Source organism: Muntiacus reevesi, unplaced genomic scaffold (genome assembly GCF_963930625.1).
Source record: "Muntiacus reevesi unplaced genomic scaffold, mMunRee1.1 SCAFFOLD_31, whole genome shotgun sequence".
Taxonomy (NCBI): Eukaryota; Metazoa; Chordata; class Mammalia; order Artiodactyla; family Cervidae; genus Muntiacus; species Muntiacus reevesi.
The window spans coordinates 2,282,489-2,297,063 of NW_027078022.1; the positions used below are offsets into that span (position 1 = coordinate 2,282,489).

Below are 14,575 nucleotides of genomic sequence, written 5' to 3' on the forward strand. Positions count from 1 at the left end.
GAGAGCGTCTCCCTAGCTTCTTACTCCTCTCGCGGTCAAACACGCCCTGGAGAGAGGAGGACTCAGCCTGGCAATTGTGACGCGTCCATGGTATACGTGTCACAGAGAAACTGCAAATTCCGGGGCAAAGGGCGGGCCCCAGTGCACGACCCCTCCCGGGCTCTCTAGCCGCTGAGACCTCCCACTGTGGGTGGCAGGTGTTTGGCACCAGATGGGCCACCGTGCAGAGACTCTTCAGGACCGTGGGGGCCTCCTTCTCCAGAGCTCATCCCATCTAGCTCCTCATCATGCAGCCCCCTTGGTGCCTGCGTGTGTATCTGCCGGCCCTTCCCTGCCTGGGTCTCAGAGACCTGTGCAAAGCTGACTGCAGGAGCCACCCACCCTCCCGGGGGTGGTCCAGCACCTGTGGGGACCTCTCCAGCTTCTCTGCGAGGCCAGGAGCCAGGAGCAGCTTCTCCGCCGCGGCTCCTCTGCCATCATCACCAGCCGGAATGCAGAGCCCTCACCTGGCCAGGTGCTGCACCCCACCACGTCCTTTTCTGGCGGGTAAGCCTCTTTCTTCACTTCTTTTTAGAAATTTGGTACAACAGTTAAATCTTAGACTGTTCTTCAGGGTGTGCAGATGGTAATGGCTTAGCCAGGATGTGACCCAAACCTGCTCTGGGCTGTGGTGCCTCCCCGCCATACATGCTTCACGTGTTACTGTTCTTTTCTTGTCCTCCTTATGGCACTTAGCCCTAAGTGTCATACCTATAATGAGTCTATATCCTACCCTGTAGGTTTTCTTTTGCTCAATTCATGAATTGATCACCTGCTGCGTTGGGTTCTGATCTCAGAAGAGGCAGGTTAAGGACCACCAGTTGTCAGCATAGCACCAGCGGAGGTTTTCCCTTTGGGATAGTTTGAAGGATCCAGATATGTAAAGATGATAGTCTAGATAAATCATGGGCTTTCCTGAAAGAAATTTACCAGTGCATTATTCTGTATGGATTAGAAGCCTGTTTCTGTGGCCTTCCTGGAGTGTGTTCAGTAAGGCAGCTCATTCATGTTGAGAAAGCAAACACATCACTTATTGCAGCTTCATAGTGGAGCCCTGTGTCAGCTTCAGTCAGTCAGTACAGTTTGGTCACTGTGAGCATGTCAGCTGGGTCCACTCTTTACTACCATATATAATTCTAAAGATTCTTATGCCCAGGAGAGAAGTCACACTCTTGGGTGTCTAGGACAAGGGAGACATGTTATTATTCACAAGGTAGAAGCTTCAAAAGAATAGGATAGGACTGAAAACTCCTAGTCTAACATGGCTTTATCGAGTTTGAATCTTGTTTCTTTGGCTTACTTCATTGGAGTGTTTTCTTTCTCCTGGGCTGACATTGTGTGTTACACAGCAGGCATGTGACATGTAGAGGTTTCAGAACCCAGAATTGTATTGATCAGTGAAACTTTATTTATATATTTTAGTTTAAAATCTATTTAAAATAACACTGGACATAATTCATATATTATAAATTAGTTTGCCCTCTGCTCTTGAGATTCTTTTTATAGTATGTCAGAGTAAATTTGGACTTCCATCCCCAAGAAGATTTGAGATTGGAGGACACAAAAGGTTTTTCTCAGACCTAAATTATGTCTGAAAAAAGCGAGAAATATCATAAGCCCTATCTGACCTCTCTAGGAGCAGAAATGATTTACAGCTGTGGCATTTAACCATAATTCCTTGATCTCATTTGAGAAGAGTTCAGTAAGGAACAATCTCTTCATTTTTGTTTCTTCCTTATTTTCTTGTCTTGCTTACCAACAATCCATTGTAATCCATGGATTGATATGGCAGCAGGCTGAGTGGTCTCTGGAGCTCATACAATTAACTTTTTTCCCTAAAATAACTTTAATTTCCTTGTTTTTCAGCTCCTCTTCTTTCCTTGCCCTTTGCTATAACCAGAACTCACTGAAAGCTAACTGGCTTTGTGCAGACCCTCCTTAGGACAGTCTTTCCTTAGTTATTTTATTCATCACTCGGTTTCATTTTTTGCCTTCTCGAAATATGTTGAAATCTTTCTGTAGTTGATGACTTCCACAACCTCTTGGCTTTTACTGGCTTATTAATTTTGGTATTTCTACACTTTTATTTAAGTATGGTTTCAGAAGGAACAGAAAGTAAATGTGTCCTAGTCTGCCATCTTGAGCTGAAAATCCCTGTCAGTTTTAGCATCCAGCATTCCCATGGGGTGGGACGGGGACCTTGGCATTAATAGGTGTAACACTCAAGATTTCAGCTTTTCTTGGGCAGTCACTAAGGACATAGTATGTGGTAATTTCTAATGGGAAAATAATAACTATTTCATGGAATTTATTTGAGGATTACATTAGATAATGAACATACAAATGCTTTCTAAAGTTTCAAAGTCCATAAAAATGTTTCTTGTTATTGATTTGGTGCTACTTCAGTTTTACTTGACAGTGATTCATGACCTTGCTTATGTGAGAAGATGCCTTCTGAAACAATTATGATCATTTAAAATATTTGTTTATTTTAAATGTTTACTTGTGTAAGGAGCTGTGCAGAATGAACTGGGCATCCCCTGCCCCCTAGTGGCTAAAAAGCTGCACACAAAACACTTTTAACATTTCCAGAGTGACTTGGAAAGGGCTGAGAGCTGGGAGACGCCGCTCTAGGGGACTTGCGTTTGTGTACTGCAGTCTGTAATTGCCTGTGCCGAAAGTTTTAGCCCCTCTTTTTTTTCTGGCATGTTATCTAAAGCTGGCTAATTAGCATTCTTAAGAGTAGATCATTTGTTACTTTGAATTAGGTGTGTTTTGTTCAAGGACAAGTTAACATATGTCAAGTCATGCTGAATGTAGATTCTCATTTTCATACAAAATAATGAATATCTAAAACACTTGGAATTTGTGTTTTAAAGCGTGTCCTGTGAATTGTTGAAAATCAGTAACTTTGTTTCGAGGTTTATTTAAGGGTAAAATTATTTTTTTCATTTTATCTCTCGATCTCAAGATTTATGTAAAATCCCATATGCTGAGTCTGTTCTTTCCAGAAAGTGAACTGAAACATTTATCTAGAAAGCATCTCAGTTCTGACCTCCTGGTCTTTTGTTTTGAAGCAGGAAGACAGCTGAAATTTTTGTAGTTTTACACAGCCATGATGTTGTTCTTACTATACAGATATTGAGAAAGTTTCTATTAGCTGATCCTTAGAAATTTTATAAACACATGTGAAAAATTTTTACAGAGAGAAATGGAAAGTTCAGTTAATATTTTCATTGCCCAAAATAAATTATGAATTGTAGATGCATTTTTAAAATTTCAATTGAAAGTTATTTGGAGGAAAACACAAAACATAACAAAGATAGAAAGAACAAAAATAACAGAAGAAGGTGTTACCTGGAAAAAAAAGGAAAGCAAATTGTTCCTCATGTGTCCTGAATTATAAGCATTATTGTATTAGAGCAACAGTTATCTCAGGTAGAGAAAAAAAAAGGTTAGGCTTGTACACGTGTTTCGTTTCCGGTTGTATATTTGTTTTATAGTTTAATTATGTTTTGGGAAAGTGTGACTAAGGCCTGTTTTAACACAAGTCAATAAATTAGACTGCATGCTTTTGTTATAATAGACATGTTAACATATGCGGTTCTTCATAAAATAAGTTTTTTTTCATATATTTTGAATCATTTTTTTTCCTATTTTTCAGCCTCTAAATGTGACCTGTGCTTATAACTGACCTTACCTGTAAGTACAATGCTGTTGTCCTTCCTAGTTTTTTACTACTTTATTTTTAATTTTTACCCTCTTTTAAGAATCTGTTCCAAGTGGAGAACATCAGAGTGTGACAGGAGGTGAGGAAGAGGCAGTGGATGAATGCCAAGAGTTAAATGCAAGAGAAGAGCGGGATATTGAGATAATGATGGAAGGCTGTGAATATGCAATTTCTAGCGCCGAGGCCTTTGCAGAAAGGTTGTCCAGAGAGCTGCAGGTGTTAGATGGGGTCAGCCTTTCTTGTAACGTGTGGCTAGTGATGTGTGGTAAGCTGAGGAGACTGGTGATGTTCATATTCTGCTGCCGCTGCCTTTGAGCCTAGACGGTGGGATCGTTGCTGTCTTTCCCTAGAAGCGCATCACCAGCTGCCTCCCTCTGTCTTTCACTGTTCTTGGTCCAGAGACAGAACCATTCCTATTAGGCCAGTGAAGGCAGTTGGCTGAGGTTCTGGATTTGGGGAGGTTCTTGATATGAAGTGATGGAAGTAGAAAGTAGCCAACCTGAAACCACCCTGGGGGTTGATTCCCCCAGCCTCTGGAACACTTCAGAATAGTTCAAGGCAAGAGAATAACATTTTTGTGGTTTGGGGGGAAAAAAATAGGTACAAGTTAGAAGGAGAGAGAGTGAGCTGAAAGAAGCGAATCCTTTACCCAAAGAGAGCAAAATAGTGTAGTGAAAACAGGAGAGCCAGGGCAAAAGGATGTTTGACGACTCCTCTGAACTGCTGTGGAATAGATGCTGTTTATTTGTATGCACATATCTGAGCTTGTACCTACATGTACATCTTTAGGAAGTAAAAAGCTACAAGTAGCACCTGTCTTATGAGAAAAATCTAAAATGAGAGTGTTTTGTGAGGGGGGTGTCATTTTGTTAGGCAAAGTATGAATTTAAGAAAAACTCTGAGAATAAGGAATGTTTTTAAGACTTAAAAGAGTGTTGGCATTTTATACATGAAAGGTACAGAAGTTGTAAGGTTGAACTGAGGTCCAGAGATTACACCAATAGCCCAAGCTTACAAATTTGTAGAACTCTCTGGAAGTAAAGCCTAGAAGAGACTTCAAGATGTTGAAGTGAAAATTGTCCTGGATCAGTTCAAGTCACAGCTCTGCTGCTTAAGATTCAGTGGGTCAGAGCTCTGCTGCTTTACAGTTGGGCTGCACCTCCATGGGAGTTATTATGAATAGTATATAAAATAACATGTGAAATTTTAGCATCACCCATACAATGATATTATTTTAACTCTTTATCCAAATTTTTTCCTCATATCATGTTATCTGCCTTCTTAATGTGGCTTTGTGGTTTGTATTTTCTAGTTAATGTTGCCTCTGTGTTTCAAGTCATCATATTACTTTGCAGTTTAATTTTGGGTTTGAAAGCTTCCATATTTCAGGGAATTGAGAATCAATAGAGTCTTTAGAAAATATTAATAAGGGGTCGGTGGTTTGTTGCTACTTTGTCTGGGAAAAAAAAGTAGTTGCAAATGAAAGAGAAAAGAAAGAATATTGTAGAAGGAGCTATCTTATGGCAATAGACTCTTCCACATCCTATTAGTACAAATCATGCTACAGTTATAAATTAGTTCCATGTATCTGTTAAAGACTGGCATGCTACTGCTACCCTCTTAACTAAGGTATTAGCATAGGTGATTATTATGCTTTTGTTTAGGATTTTACATAAATGTTGCAGATTATAGAAAATGTCTATAGTTGATAGAGCTGGAAGCAGCGTCAGAGGTGGTATAACCTAACGGCACTAATGAGAGTCCACCATTGCTGATGATACATCATGGCGCATGCCCTAAATATGCGGTATTGAGATCTGGTCCCTAACCTCCACATAAGGGGACGTGTGCTTCCCTGAAATACTGTGTGAAAAAGTGGAGTGTAAACACAAAGCAGCCAATTAAAGTAGACGTGTAGATGTGTGTGTCAGCCTTTGTTGCCGCTGCTGCTGAGTCACGCTGCTGTCAAAGATTTATGGATATTTCATTTGAAGAATATGAAGTATTACTTCTCTTTTTAACTGTGTAGGCCAACATCCAGTCTATCATGGCCTCTGAAAAGCAAGTCAACATCCTAATGAAGTTACTGGATGAGGCTCTCAAGGAGGTGGATCAGATTGAATTGAAACTGAGCAGTTATGAGGAAATGCTCCAAAGTGTAAAAGAACAGATGGATCAGATCTCCGAAAGCAACCACCTCATTCATCTCAGTAACACTAATAACGTAAAACTCCTGTCTGAGATAGAGTTTCTTGTGGTAAGCATGGTTATAAACTACTAGCAACAATTAAAAAAAAAAAACAAAACTAATGATCTCTAAAGCCCATTTGCAAGTATTTTCTAGTTTCCTTAGGAGAGCAGGATTTAAAAATACTGAAGTTTCAAACACCCAGTAATAGGATTGCGTAGCATCTTACCTGTAAACTTCCTAAGAGTACACAGACAAATGGTGTGTTTGTTTACTTTCCAGAGCCACATGGACCTGGCCAAAGGTCATATAAAGGCACTTCAGGAAGGAGATCTTTCTTCTTCCAGGGGCATTGAGGCCTGCACCAATGCTGCAGATGCCCTGCTGCAGTGCGTGAATGTAGCTCTTCGACCAGGTATGACCATAAAATCTGCCCAAGAACCTGGGACTAAGCTTCTGACTTAGTGTAAAGCTTTTGACAAGAAGTCCATGAGGCAGGTGGTTTAGGGTTAGATTATTAGCTATTGAAACAAGTTTCACTTACTCTCAAACATAATTTATATCGGCACGAAGAACTTGTTCATTTCGGTACCTTCTGATTGACCATCAGTGACTCTACGTTAACACCAGCATTTTTCTTCAGCGCTGTTCACAGGACCTAGCACAAAGTAGATGCCGTAAGGCTTTGCTAGACCAGCGGTTCCTAAACTTGAGCTTGCATCGGGATCACGGCTAGGGGCCAGCGCAGAAGCAGTAGGTCCGCTCTGAGGCCTTAGAATCCATGTTTCTGACCGTTCCCAGGTGAGGCTGAGGCAAGACCGCAGCGTGAGGATCGCTGAGTTACACTGTTTTTCCCCCTTACCTTTCTTTTATAAACACACGCATAAACCAGCAAAAGGTTGAGTTCTTCAGAACTGAAATACGGCTTCTGTTATAAATGCACTCCTTAGACATCCGGGAGCTCTCTAACCCGTTGAATAAGCTGTCACGATTTCAGGCCATGACGTGCTTCTGGCAGTTCAGCAGCAGCAGCAGCAGCGTTTCAGTGATTTGCGAGAGAATTTTGCCCGGAGACTGGCCAGTCACCTCAACAATGTTTTTGTTCGACAGGTAATTTTATCTTATTATAGTACTGGCATGTTCCTGTAGCTTGAAATGAAATGGTCACAGAAAAAAAATTTTAATGTATTTAATTGGGAGCACAATATGTTCCTTTCTATATTTATTTGATTTTAATATTTTTAGATATGTATGTATTTGCTCATAGATGTTTTGGGGGCCTCAGTGGTCTCCTATGAAGACAGTTCCTTTTAGCCAAAATTCCCTAAGTTTTAAATAATTGTGCTTGCATGTTACATATACCCCATTTAGACAATCTTGTTTCTAAAAATAAGTCCAAACTTGTTACGTTTTTAATGTTTGGCCTGTTTTATTTTTCAGTATTTTCAAGTGAGAACAGGGACTTGATTCCATGTTTTCAGTATTTCATTGGCTCCATATACTTATAAATATGAGAAAAATGACTAACTCAATTGTAAATTCTAGTTGATTTAATCTTATAGAAAACCTTTATCTCTATTTCTATGTGGAAAGGGTGTTATAATTAAGGTTGTGGCAATGATATAAATGTTACTGTTAAGTATACCTTAGAGGGATTTGACTAGAAGGTGCTTTTTTTTTTAATAAATAATAAATTAGACTTAATATTTCTTGAATAAATTAGGTGTCATAAATTAGATTTTGTGTATTTATGATCTCTTTAATAGGGATTTGGGGCCAAAAAAAAGTTGAGTGAAATTTTGTTCATCAAGAAATGCTGACTGATATTCCAGGTTCTTATTTTGTTTTCACTTTGTAGTATTCTGAAACAATTGTATTTACTCTATTTTATTTCTGATTAGTTTACTCAGGCCCTCCTTCAACTCTATAACAGGTCCTACTTTCTTTCCGTGCCTGTGAGTACATCAACTTTGGCTCCAGCTTCTCCGATTCTTTTTTTTCCCCTGTAAGGTTTACTAAGCTTAATAGCAGCAGAATCTTTATAGTTATAATTTACTGATTTGAGCTACCTGTTAACCATATTTGTGGCAGTTTTTTTAATGTCCCATAACAGAAAGTTTATTTAGATCCAAAGGCATTTAATCTCATTCTGCTTGCCTTTCTTTCTGTCATTTTCATTCACTCACTCACTCCTTTATTTGGAAGTCATTTGCCAAGTGATTAAAGATGCATTCCAGACGTTTCATTGGAATAGATGAGAGGCTGATTCTTTGCTCTAGTTGCTCACGATCTAGAGAAGGGCGACAAACAGACTGAGGGAAGGTGTATGTTATGGTGGTACCATGGGAGTAAAGGAAGACCAGCTAACTAACCGCGCAAGGGGGAACCAGGGGAAGACTCTCTTAACATTCCACTTGACTTGAAAAGCTTCAGGAAAAAAGTAAACCTAGGAATCACATAGGAAATACTAATGCACATTTTTCTTACACTATTATTTCAATAATATCTATTTTTACACAATTCCCTAGTTTTTTTAAATTATCCTGTTGACAGGCTATAGTCCACATTTGTAAATGGTATGGAAAATACCAGTCATTAAATGATAATCCTTTCTCCACCCTTAATTGTTTGTTATAACATGCTATTATTTGTGATTTTTGCTTCCTTGCCTTATAAACTAATGGCTTTGTTTAAAATGAATGCATCCCAGTTCTGAAAATCTAATATGCATTGTTACATGTGAGTAATGCATGTTAAAAACCAGAATGTTGCAACAACCTGGAATGTGCTGAAGAAGATGAAAGACAGTGTCCCAAGTGCAGAAAAGAGATTTTCTGTGTGTTAAATTGAATACTTCGTGTCACCTAGCAAAGAGTTGGGAAACAAGGGGATTTCTGTTCCTGGTTGTGGGACACACGGGGAAGATTCGATTACCGCACTGGGTTACATGTCTTTGTTCACCATCAAATTTTGATTGTGTGTCTGATTTGTGTGTTACATTGTGTGACAGGACTCACTGTCCTCCATATGTAAGAGTAAGAAATGGCTGCTACCCTCAAGATGCTTGTGAGGATGTGGTAAAGGTAATGTACTTAAAACTCTACAGCAGTGTATAGGGGCTACCTTAGGGACACCACAATGAAGTGAATGTGTCAGTAAAGCAAGTCACACAAATTTTTTGGTTTCCCAGTGCGTAAAAAAGCTATGTTTACACAGTATTGTAGCCTATTGTGTGCAATAGCATTATGTCTAACAGAAGAATGTACACATTTATTTTCAAAATACTTCATTGCTAAAAATTGCTAAGCACCCTCTGAGCCTACCATCTGAGTCATCATCTTTTTGCTGGTGGAGGGTCTTTCCTCAATGTTGAAGGTGCTGGAGGACCAAGGCAGTGATTGCTGAAGATTGGGGTAGCTATGTCAATTTTTAAAAATAAGACAAGAGTGAAGTTTGCTGTAATGATCAACTTTTCCTTTCTCAGACAATTTCTCTGTGGCATGCAATGCTGTTTGATAGCATTTTACCCACAGTAGAACTTCTTCCAAAATTGGAGTCAGTCTTCTCAAATCCTGCCACTTGTTTTATCAACTTAGTTTATGTATTAATTATAGTCTAAATCCTTTGTTGTCATTTCAGTAGCCTTCACAGCATCTTCATCAGGAGTAGATTCTCTTTCAAGAGACCAGTTTCTTTGTTCATCCGTAAGAAGCAACTTCTCATCCATTAAATATCTGTTAAATGAGATTATAACAGTTCAGTCACATCTTTAGACTCCACTTCTAATTCTAGTTCTGCTTTCTACCACATCTATAGTTACTTCCTGTACTGAAGTCATACCCCTCAAAGTCATTCATGAGGGTTGGAATCCGCTTCTTCCAAAACTCCTGTTAATGTTGATATTTTGACCTCTTCTCATGAATCATGGTGTTCTTAAAGGCATCTAGAATGGCCAGTCCTTTTCAAAAGGTTTTCAGTCATCATTACTAATTTATTTATCTCTAATAAGAAACTTTAAACAATGTCTTAATTTTTAAAGTATATAAAGAGTAAAATTCTTAGCACGATTGAATTCTAGATATGATAGTTATCTATATTATTGATTGAATTAAGCAATTTAAGTATTTTTTCTCCTTCCTATATATTTTGAAACCAGTTTCTCTTAAAATCTTTCTGTTAGCACTAACAATATTTAATATATCCTAATAGTCTGAAGGTAATAATGTTTTTATATCAGTGAATTTTCACATGATGATGATCTGGAAATGCTACTTACAGTAGAAAGTTTTGAATAGTAATATATGTAGAAGAGCTTTGTAAACCGTAAAATTCTCTATAAATGTTGGTTCTTCCATTTTGCAGGAGAGATGAAGGTTTTTAATTGAAGAGTTTTCCTGACATTAAATTAAATAGTACAACTTAACATGCAGTGACCTGAGTAAACAGCTATAGAAGAACATAAACCATGATTTTGAGTCTTGAATTATTGAAAAAATTAATGAGGAAGGATAATGGAAATATATCTAATGTTATTGTTAATAAGGGTAAAATATTTGGAAAACATTTATCAGCAATAACAAGTTTGTCAAATACTCCTTCCTTTTAGTTAGTGTAACTTAATTAAGGCACAATTTGGAGACATTAGCAGACTTAAAACTAATCTCTCTCTGTGTACAGTATCTAATATCTGTGAGTCAGTGGAATCTCAGTCATCCTTCTGATGTGGTAAACATTTCTGAAATGTAATGTTTGTAATGACCTTCAGCAGTTTTTGAGTCTGGTTAGAATGGTTTTGTTTGGCATGTTTTTAAAAGAAAACAGAAGTGAGACTCACATGGCTGAGGTTCAGATTCTAGCCTTCCGCCTGTGTGGCCTGTGTGGATCACTTAGCCCTTTGAATTTCAGTTTGTTCCGTTGGGTCAGCTGATCTACTGGATCCATATACTCTAGAACAAAAGTCAGGATGCATCGTCTGCCTCAGGCTGATTGAAAACGTGCTCATTTATATAAGTCATGTCAAGGATTAAAAACAAAATTATATAGTTGCTTCTGTAGAAAATTAATGGAAAAATTAAAATTACATTATTATTAGGGGTTATCCTGGAAAGGGCTTCCCAGGTGGCTCAGTGGTAAAGAATCCACCTGCAGTGCAGAAGACATAGGTTCAGTCCCTGGGTGGGGAAGATCCCCTGGAGGAGGAAATGGCAACCTACACCAGTACTCTTGCTGGGAACTCCCATGGACAGAGGAGCCCGGCAGGCTACAGACAATCTATTGGGTTGGCCAAGAATAGGATATGATCCAGCAACTGAGCACTGAGCGCTGTCCTGGAAAGCCCAGGAAGCAGTCATCTACAGTCCTTCCTAGTTCTGACATTCTGTGTCCTGTGCATTTTCACCTGCTGTTTAAATATCGTAGACTCTAATGGAGATATCATAGATGGAGACAATTTGTTTTGAATGACTTCCCCTGTTCGGTGTGTGTTTCTTAGTAACAGTTTATATCATGATATTTATTTGCTTAGTCAATTGTAAAATGTTATGGGAGAGGTAAAGTTGATTAAACTATTCATTCTCAACTACTCTAAAAGATAAAATGAGTCGATTTATCAGAGAGTCATTCTTGTGTGTTTATGACTATTTTATGGTGGTGGTGTTCAGTTTGTATACACAGGATGATTAAAAAAAGACAAGTAAGTACTCAGTTCTTATATTTCTATGTTCTGTTGTTTTTGCTTGGCCATGCTTGATCATTATTAAGGATATTTAGTTACAACAATGTTTCTTTATACTGTCAGTGATAGTTATGTCCTTATTTATTCACTCTAGGGTCATGATCAGAGTTCAACTCTTGCTCAGCGCTCTATTGAACTGACTTTACCTAATCATCATGCATTTCATAGAGACTTACTCCGATATGCCAAGCTGATGGAGTGGCTAGAGAGTACGGATTATCGAAAATATGAGGGACTAACAAAGGTATGGATTTGACGTCAGTTACTCACTGAGTATAGAGCATTATCTTTTAGAATCGAGAGGTCGTGTGTTCAGTTCCGCAAGTGACATTTGAAGCACTGTTGTATGTTCTTAAAAAAGCAGCAAGTAGTTGAATTTCTTAGTGCTCATTAGCTATGGAGAACATTTTTTTTCTTTTTCATTTATTTTTATTCGTTGGAGGCTAATTACTTTACAATATTGTAGTGGTTTTTGCCGTACACTGACATGAATCAGCCATGGATTTACATGTGTTCCCCATCCTGATCCCCCCTCCCGCCTCCCTCTCCATCCCATCCCTCTGGGTCTTCCCAGTGCACCAGCCCTGAGCACCCGTCTCATGCATCCAGCCTGGGCTGGTGATCTCTTTCACCCTTGATAGTATACTTGTTTCAATGCTCTTCTCTCTGAACATCCCACCCTCGCCTTCTCCCACAGAGTCTAAAATTCTGGAGAACATTTATTTTATGTACTTAGATGGAGAATAGCTAAATTTTGAACTTCAATATAGTATTAGGCCATACTGTAGCTTGAAGCATCATTTAGTTTAGTTAGTTAAATAATTATTTCCTGAGTTGCTTTATGTGCAATATAAAAACTAGAGAGTATGAAGTTATATTTTCAATGAGGCATTTGCTTTATAAGAACCTGTAATCTGTTCTTTTAAGCACATGCAGTGTGCCTCTTTATTAAGCAGACATTCCATTGTTCCAGGCACAGAGGAACATGGGTATTTCTGTTCCTGATTGTGGGACACACTAGCTGGAAAAATTGGATTATCATATTATGGTACATTTCTTTGTCACTCACCAGATTTTCACTGTGTGCCTCTTTTGTACTCACTAATCCATATGTAAGAATAAGAAGTGGCTCCCACACATGCTCCTACTTCCAGAGAGCGTCAGGTCTGCCCGGGAAGAGCAACTATCCTTAGCAGCCGGCCAGAGTTAAGTGCTGAACTGGATACGAGTTTAAATGTATAGCATGTTAGAGAAAGGAAATTCATGACCTGTAGCCACAGGAGAAAACTTCATAGAAAACATTGGACTTGACTCTTTTCCCGGGACTTTAAGAAGACCAGCCTGACTGAAGCTGAAATTCCATATTCTAGAAGAGTGAGAAGTTAGGTTGAAAAATCTGAGTCGTGAGTCCTAGCAGCATTCTTCAGACACAGGAAGAGACTTGATAGGGGAAACTAAGAACCTAATACAATAATGAACTGAAATGAAATCTTGGACGAAGAAGATGATAGTAGGAATGGAGATTATAAGTCACAAGAGAGAATCCCAAAACAAGGGATAGGATGGTGCCAGACTTGTGAGACGCAGAGATTAAAACAGTGATAAATACCACTTGGGCTTCCCAGGTGGCGCAATGATAAAAAAAAAATCCACCTGTCAATGTAGAAAATGCAGGCTTGATCCCTGGGTTGGAAAGATCCCCTGGAGAAGGAAATGGCAACCGACTGCAGTACCATTGCCTGGAGAATCCCGTGGAGAGAGGAGCCTGGTGGCCACAGTCCGTGGGGTCGCAGAGTGGGACACGACCGAGTGGCTGAGCACACACACACACGGATGGCCACAGCTGGACAAGAAAGAGCCATTCACACGTTCCCTTAGCAAACGCGCTGAGCATCTGCTGTGTGCTGACACTGTTGTATGCACGAAAGAGAACGGCGCTGAAGGAGACAGGCGAACACTTGCCTGTTCAGAGTACATATTCCAGTGGAGAAGGACCAACATAAAAGTCAACTTCATAGTCTGCTGGAAGGTACTGCTGAGAGCTCTAGAGAAAATAAAGCAGGGAATGCTAGGACATCAGAAAGGTTGCGGTTTCAAAAAGGGTGGTCCGAGAAGGCAACATTTGAGCACAAATTTTAAAGATAAGCAGGGGTGCGCAGTGGGAATTTCCGAGGAAAGCTTTCCCAGCACAGCACAAGTGCCCCAAGGCAAGAGCAACCTGGAGCACTGGAGGAGCAACCAGGCCGTGGTGGTGGGAGCACGGCGAGTCAGGTTCAGGATGGGAGGGCGGGCGTGAGAGGTGCGGTGGGGGGCGGGGGGCGGGGCAGGGCAGATCTGGAAGGGACTGGGCACCGGTGTTGGAATTTGGTTTTTACTTGCAGAGAGATGAGGGAGGGGTGTTGATGGGCTTTGAGTAGCAGAATGACATGCTCTCATTTAGTAAACGGCCATTGTAGCAGGAACCCTTGGGCTCAGGACTCTACTGTTGTGTTGTATTCTGATTAGTTTTGAGTCAGCAGAATTCTGATTTGGAGATAGTTTACAGAAGAATATTTGCATGACTGGAATCTTTGCCTTCTGAAGTTTTAAGAGGATTAATACTGTATTTTGAATGATTAAATATTGTTACATCTTAAGAGTTTTGTGCCAACAAGTGCTTTGTCCCCTAGTGAATATTCAAATGAGTAAAATAATCAATAAGCTTTTTGCCTGATTGTGTTCTCAGTGAGTATTATTGCCGTATCTTTATATATATGTAGCGTCATGAATGTAATTTAAAGTGAAGAAGCAAGCCAGTAGCCAGTCTAGTGCTGAAGTATGGAATCATTCTCTGCTCATGGTATATTTTCAATTGACAGTATTGATGTGCTTTTTTAAATGAAAT

General features: G+C 39.4%; 1 protein-coding gene across 1 annotated transcript in view; it reads left to right on the top strand.

Moving 5' to 3' along the window:
• Positions 1–14,575, top strand: part of LOC136155414 (exocyst complex component 1-like) — a 37,557-nt gene that overhangs the window by 354 nt on the left and 22,628 nt on the right. The window contains 7 exon segments of the mRNA XM_065917146.1: positions 422–542; positions 3,810–3,997; positions 5,799–6,026; positions 6,240–6,372; positions 6,955–7,067; positions 7,859–7,912; positions 11,786–11,935. Of these exon segments, the coding sequence (XP_065773218.1) occupies positions 422–542; positions 3,810–3,997; positions 5,799–6,026; positions 6,240–6,372; positions 6,955–7,067; positions 7,859–7,912; positions 11,786–11,935 (987 nt within the window).